The sequence below is a fragment of the Dreissena polymorpha genome, chromosome 9 (assembly GCF_020536995.1).
Source record: "Dreissena polymorpha isolate Duluth1 chromosome 9, UMN_Dpol_1.0, whole genome shotgun sequence".
Taxonomy (NCBI): Eukaryota; Metazoa; Mollusca; class Bivalvia; order Myida; family Dreissenidae; genus Dreissena; species Dreissena polymorpha.
In genome coordinates, this window is record NC_068363.1 from 78,890,504 (window position 1) to 78,897,916 (window position 7,413).

Sequence of the window (7,413 nt, forward strand, 5' to 3'; positions counted from 1 at the left end):
TAGTTTTGACAAAGATATGTAATAAACACAAACATGTCATGATATTTCTAATAGTGTTCATGTGAAGCGTTAAATTACACCAATGGCTATCACAGATATTGTTAATACGCCCAGTCGTGGTTTTAATCAAGTGTATGGATATTGCAAAGCGTAATGGATATTCTGTCCGCATCGTTAAAGCACTCGTAAGTTCTTCCCCATAGACGCCAATTACTGGTTCTAGTCCTAAGAAAATGACTAGAGAGCGTTTCCAATAAGCCTTAGGCTTGCTATGGAATCGAGATTAAATAAAAAGGTTTAAACTAATCAATTTTATTTCAGATCACCAACATCAATTAGATTGTATCAACATCGGGTTGTTAATATAAGATTTATAAAACGAACAGTGTTAGCCTTAATTTTTTGATAATGACTTACGTTAAGTGATACACCGAGATTTTTTACATATAACATTTTCGAAAAGTAGATGAAAGATGATTCAAGTACAATAGCTTTTAACATAAAAGAGGGACCGGCGTATATTCAATTGATCAAGCATATGTAAATTATAATCCGATTTATTACTGTGTCTTCCATATTTATATAATTACGTTAGGGTGAGCGCTTTCAGGCTTTTATTGGGTAAATCGTTAGTAATTTACTTAAACAATATAATGTATATGGTAAACATGTCCCATCTCCCTAAACGCAAATGTCAGTTTGAAAAAAGGTTGATCAATCTTCCACAAAAGTAAGTAAGTTCTCAATGCCATTTTCTGTCGAGAATCGCCCGACATCGATGCACCATATGCGTTTTCTGCAAATGTGTACATACACTGTATACAGTATACAACTCTATTAACTTGTGTTTTCTTTTTAATAATATCTTTTAAATAGTATCTATTTCAATGTATAACTAAAGCAAGTCATTTAATATGACGCCATTTGTGTTGTATTTTAATACCGTAGCGTATCGTATTGGAGTTAATGTAGGGATAGGAAACACATGTTATGCTATAAAGCCTTTTTTCTACTAAAACATGATCAGCCATTTAAAAATAAAATCATTCGATCCGAATATAATCTTGTGAAACATATGTTTTTTCGTTGAAAATAATGCTAATTTTCTTTCCGATATTATTATAAATACTTGTATCTCTTAACATTTTATTTTATGAAAGAAAAACGGTAATATAATATTAGTCTGGATGGTTTAATTATTTTCACCAAGAAAAACGTTAAGTTGTATATTCAAATACTAATATATTATGCACTTCGAAGCTCAGCGTATCAACTAAGAACTACGGTATGGTTCTCTTCTTAGAACGTGCGTTTGCCGCGCGGGCCACTTCTGCCATTCGGGCCAACTGCCATTCGGGCCAACTGAGCCCTCTGCGTTCTATAATCATCATCAGGTGCGTCGAATTTTTTACCGATGTCGAGCTTTTCGACCGCAGCTCTCGCCTCAGCTGCACTTTCGGATATTGCCGTGTCAGCCGCGTCGGTCATGAACGTTCCATTAACTATGTATCCTTCTTTCCTGGTAAGCTTACGTTCAATTGGAACGCACCAACGTTTAACCTTGTCGCATTTCAAATATTTAGATCCACAGATCGGACATCTAGGAGAATCTTCATATTTATACCAGTTTTGTGTCCAGTAGTTTCGATAACCATCAATATTGATATATCTTGGAAATCCATCCATTGGATTGGTTTCGGCATGTAGACCGTCGGCTGGTGGATAAACTTCGGGATCAACTGGAGGTTTACAGAGTAATTGGCCGTAGCGGAATTTTTCCCAAATGTAGTCTACAAATGCGTGGTGAAGGAAAAATACGGGGTCGTGTGAGGATGTTGTGAGACCCATCATCTGTCCACCGACCCAATTGTGAGGGCCACCGTGATAACGTTCAAAGTCGCACGGTTGTAATGCAGTAGGACGGGTGATTTCGGCTGTATTACAACGCGTCAAGACAGTTGTGATATTCTCTTTGGAAAACAATTGACCTTCACCTGCGATATTCCTAGTCAGCGGACCATGGTGGGTGTCCCAGTTGGCGAATGGTCCAGTGATAACCTCACCGTCACCGTTTCCGAAGAATTCCTTCGAGAACACGATTGTGTTTGCCGGATTAGCCATTTCATTGTCGAGCGATGAGTCCCAGTATGGGAGGGAAACTGTGTTGTCAATATTTCGCATGGCTTCCTCTAACCTGTAAAATAAAAAATGCAACTTAAGCATAAACTACTTTAATGACAGAAACGTTAAGAATGACAATTAGATTTTGTTTGCCGGAATTTCTAATCGTTATTTAAATAATTTAGTTACGTACAATGCTAGATAGACTCGGTGCCACCCGAGAAAGTTTGGACCATTGTGTGCGGAGTTTGACACACCATCATGAAGACTTGCAAACATGTCATACTGTCCATTCTAAAAGAAGAAGTAAACACATTAAGTAGAAATGTTAATATACTTGCATCGTGCACAAATAATGGTATTCATTAATTGCTTTCTAAACAATCATCATTAATGCCTGGTGCTCTCTTTGAACAATAATTGCATTTGCGTTACTTCACCTTAATCTTATGGCTTAACGGCAAGCATCTGCAGCAGTGTCAATGTTTTGCGTACATTTTCCCGATAAAAATTGCTACTTTCGGTGACCTTATGAGATTTAATGAGCCTAGCTAAGTCAGGATCTTCAGACAGGTTACTGTTAACACTACTAACACAAAATCCCTTTGAGCAGGATAAGACGAGGAAAGATGCCGTTGGTTCTAGTATAGGGTCTCCAATTATTACCGATAGAGCTCTAAGAATATTGCAAAAATGATGCCGAACTGAGGTTAGCTGGGTAAACACGGTGCATAACTACATATGTTTTCTCGGCTGGTATAAGGTTCTTTGTGTATGAGAAGTATGTGCGCTTACTTACTTTTTGATTTGTATTGATATTGTTTTCATCCATTGCATTAGACGAGTGGGATGTGCTAGTAGCCGCCTAAGCCTAATACAATAGCTTATTGAATAATGGAAACTATTCCCTCCAGTTGACCCAAATGATCAAATCCTAATATTCTCAGAATATAGGTTAAATACATGTTGTGACATCAAATATCCAACATTATGTTGGACTCATATGACGAAGAGACATAATTTTTGGTCTTACAACAACTACAAGAACACTTGCCGGTCATAAATCTGTTCCTTATTAACTTCTAAAGTCCGTACAGTGAATAAGCTGATTGCGTTATGCGCTTTTTACATATAGGACATGTAATCTCTGCGAGTAACTTTATTTTCCATCACCTGTTTAGAGCTCAGGCTCTTAATGAATAAGAGTATAATGAATATGCAGCGTAAAAAGCGCATTCACGATAAAACAACAGTTTCGAGACTAAAATAGGTCAAATAAATGCATAAAAACAACAAATTATGTCAATAAATAGCTAGTTTATAATACCAATGTGTAAAGGTGTTCTTCGCTTTGGTAAATGAATTAATAATTTAATCAATTTACAATCTCTTCATAGTATACAACTTTTTTATATTGTTGCTAAAACGATGATTCTGCAAGGAAAGCAAAAATCACCACCCTTTTTATTTGTAAATAGTTTCAATTTTGTAATGTGTTTATAAATTTTTTCATCAAAAGAATAAATGCTTTTACGAAAATATATATCGTCGCATAACTGCGTTTCTTCTTATCTAGTAACGTAACGATATGTTGTGATTGCATAGTTTTTCAATTTCTGACCACATGATTATCACGTATTGTATCGCACTATTTTGTATATATGTATGTTTACGCCACACGATTCATAAGTTGTTACATTTATTTGAGTGTTATGTTAGCTTCGGACAAGAGATTTGGAAAAAAATAAGAAAATCTTTACATTATTTTCAACATCAAATTGGATAAAAGACAACATATCTTCGCTTCAAAATGATCTTCTTTATCTGCATGAAAGTGGCTTTACTGTGAAACTATTATTTTTGAGGAAGAAATGAATTACATATAAAACCGTTTGCACTTCACCCTCGATTATATTGGTGAATCGCACTAAACACATGCTGAATCTGTTGTAGCAAATTTAGCTTTTGAAAAGCTGTTAATAATAAAATAAAAATGGGTGAATTCTATGAAAATGAATTATTGAACACCTCTTGGTAATGCTATATATTTAAACAGTGAAAAGAGCACTCAGTATTGCGAAGTTTAGTATGTCATGTTAAGAGGAATCTAATATATGTAATTATACGCGCACGTGTATCGGTCATCTCCACATATCTGCACGTACATGTCATATTTAATACAATGTTTGGTATCCCTGCTTTGCATTTTTGGGAGCTGAGTGGGAGGAAGGTTTAATCCCGATTTTTTCAACTAAAAGGTAATCGGGACACTTTCGTAATTAATGCCATACCTGTTTCATCTGAATCAATACTGAATGAAAAGCTTTTCTGTTTGAGTCAGATAACCGTCTGTATTCCCTTCGGATACGGAAACCTGTCGCTGGAAACACACTTGGCGGCGGTTCAATCATAGTAGGCAACCCGCGCTTGTTTCTTGAGGAGATTTCTCCTGCTGGTTTCATCAACTTATTGAAACTATTTGGGCAAAATGAAATGTGATGCCAGTATTACGAACATACTATTTTGTAAGTATCTTGCACTGATAAGTGTTTTGAAAGTTTATATGCCTATGGAACTGACAAATTAACCACGAAAAATGCTTGTAGTACACATATATTGATACAGATTATATGCACTGTTAACCATGCTGACTATCAAACTAAACTAGAAATGGCGCGGCAGAGGCCGACTCGTATTCCCACGCCGCATGTTTGACCCAGGGACGCCCCATGGTTGGTAATGGGGCCATGCATAGTTAAGATTGACCTTATTGGATGGTCAGTATCAATTTGAAGTAAAACGGTGTAGAAATGAAGAAGTTAATGTAAAATAACATAATAAAAAATGAGTGAAAATCGTTGACCTGGCCCCACCCCAACCCCCATAACTTTTGACCAAGGGGTCGGATCAAACTTCCAAATAGTTCACTGTCGCACATATGCTCATAGCTACCATGTGTGTAAGTTTCAAGGTTCTAGTGCTAATAGTGTAGAAGGAGATAGTGGCCAGGATGGACGGACGGGCCAGACGGACGGCGGAGATAACCACAAACTATATTTAAAAATCTAAACGCGGACCCTAAGTTCAAGGTCAAGGTCACAGGGTTCAAAAATTGTATGCGCATGGAATGGTCTTGTCCAGATACACATGCGTACCTATTCTGAAAGTAATATCTGAAGGGACACAGACGTTATGAGCTTTTTTTAATCGCGGTCGCATATTTCGAAATCTGAACGCGGACCCCATGTTCAAAAATTTCATGCGAATGGAATGGTGTTGTCCAGATACACATGCATACCAAATATGAAAGCAATATCTGAAGGGACACAGAAGTTATGAGCCTTTTTCGAATCGCGGTCAGGTGAACATCTCTGATCCGGCCCCACTCCAAACCCCATAACTTTTTACTCAGGGGTAAGATCAAAATTCCGTCGCCGTCACCGTCGCACATATGCTCATAGCTACCATGTGTGTAAGTTTCAAGGTTCTAGTGCCAATAGTGTAGGAGAAGATAGTGGCCAGGACGGACAGACGGCGGCGATAACCACAAAATCCCCACTTTTTCTCCGAAAAGCGTGGGGATAATTGCCAAGAAGATCGCTTATGAATGGTTACGGTCACTTATAAAATTCAAATAAGTGCACTTAAGCGCAATCAGAGATTCACATGTGATGTGAATGTCACAATTAGGTAAACACATGTAAGTCTAAAGAAGTTCCTGAAAAAAGGAATGGACATTAATCATAACGTATGCAAGTTTATCTTAAACAGAGTTTAACTGAAGCGTTGATGGTGGCTATGTTAATATTGATAAGTCTATAAATTTTAAATGCAGTGAAAAACGTGTTTGCGACTATGCGTACAGAATCAATAAGGCCGTTGACGAAGTCCTTGTCTTTCTTAGTTATGTTGTAGTCCTCCCAGCGCACCATGTCCGATCTCCATAAGAACTGCTGGAGGCAATACACGTACACATCCTCGGGCGTTCCGAGTCCCGGCACTTTTTTCGGATCAGTGGTGTTAACTAGAGGTGTTAGTCGGTTTATACAGTTGGCGATCTCTAATGGCACGACATTATCGACATTTTCGACCGGAGCAGCATTTGATATCGCCATTACGCACGTCACCACCACGATAATCTGTAAATATATAAATACATATGTATAACGAGTAATTGTCCACTTCAAATATTTTTGTGTACAACTGTAATTAAATTAATAGAATGTGTTTTAGATAAGCTGTAAACATGCAACTGCAATGAGAGTATTAGTACAAGTTTTTAGAATTGCTCATGAAAACCAAATCTTGATAAATACTATTTTTAAGCCCAAATAAGTTCAACGGTGTTTCTTTCCAGCTAACAGGACAACATTACTTTTGTTTGCTGACCATTAACTTTTTGTTTGCATTCCAGTGGGAAATGTCTATTATGTTGCTAATTTACAAAAAAAAACTATCAAGTTTGCATTAATTTGTGCTACAATTGATACTATTTGCTAACTAAACTTTAACTATATACACCTTCTTAAAGGATTTTTTTAAGAAAGGTGTATGTCGGTACGAATTCTTATTATATCGTGAAACAATTGACGACAACAGAAAGCTTAGACTAGTTAAGGAACCTTCTTTGATGTATAATTAACAATATGTTTTCATTAGCAGTGTATCTACTTGTTTCGTAAAATAACTCAATTAAATGTATATGCCTTTCTTTTAACATAATTAAGCATAAATCCTAGAATAAAAACACAAGAGTGGTGTACAATTAAAAGTACAGGACATTCGAACATCCATGCAATGTTTGAAAATCTACATAAATGTTTAAATAGTATAAACTAAAATTATAGGGAGAACATTAATCTAGAAACGTTTAAAAATGTATTGGTTAAGAATGCCGTTTGGTAACTTACGTAAGAACATTTCCTCTAGTAAATGATTTTTTGATGTGTAGAATGATGTGTTACCCGTGTATCTTAAATACGAGTTTGTGATGTGTGCATACTATTGGTAAGTCATATGTACCGCATTTTGATACTTTGTTGTAATTATTGGCAACTATAGGTATAACTTCTGATGAATAATTATTTGACCAAAATTTACATTACTATTTATTAAGAAATATTGTTTATATTGTTTCGTATATCAGTAAAGTTTATTGCATGTTTTTTAATGTTTATCACTCTAGCTAAAATTTTAGGGATTCGGTTTCCTAACGGTTTGTATTATTATTATGTCATCTTAAAATGTGCATGAATACCAGTTTCGTCTTTATTTATTATCTTTAACTATCCT

The 7,413-nt window shown here is 36.1% G+C and overlaps 1 protein-coding gene across 1 annotated transcript; it reads right to left on the reverse strand.

Annotated features, from left to right (window-relative positions):
* Window positions 1-1,299: 1,299 nt before the first annotated feature.
* On the reverse strand, window positions 1,300-6,236 carry LOC127846195 (putative tyrosinase-like protein tyr-3). Its single transcript, XM_052377369.1, has 3 exons — window positions 5,985-6,236; window positions 2,315-2,415; window positions 1,300-2,194 (listed from the first exon to the last, which is right to left on the reverse strand). The coding sequence occupies exons 1-3, from the start codon at window positions 6,234-6,236 to the stop codon at window positions 1,300-1,302; spliced, it is 1,248 nt and encodes a 415-aa protein (XP_052233329.1).
* Between the last annotated feature and the right edge of the window lie 1,177 nt (window positions 6,237-7,413).

What these genes read in the sequence shown, in the direction of transcription:
- LOC127846195 (XM_052377369.1), bottom strand. Translation starts at nt 6,236, where the DNA reads ATGGCGATATCAAATGCTGCTCCGGTCGAAAATGTCGATAATGTCGTG. An exon ending in TCAACGGCCTTATTGATTCT is followed by an intron (nt 2,416 to 5,984) that starts GTACGCATAGTC and finishes TTCTTCTTTTAG; the next exon opens with AATGGACAGTATGACATGTT. An exon ending in CACCGAGTCTATCTAGCATT is followed by an intron (nt 2,195 to 2,314) that starts GTACGTAACTAA and finishes TTTATTTTACAG; the next exon opens with GTTAGAGGAAGCCATGCGAA.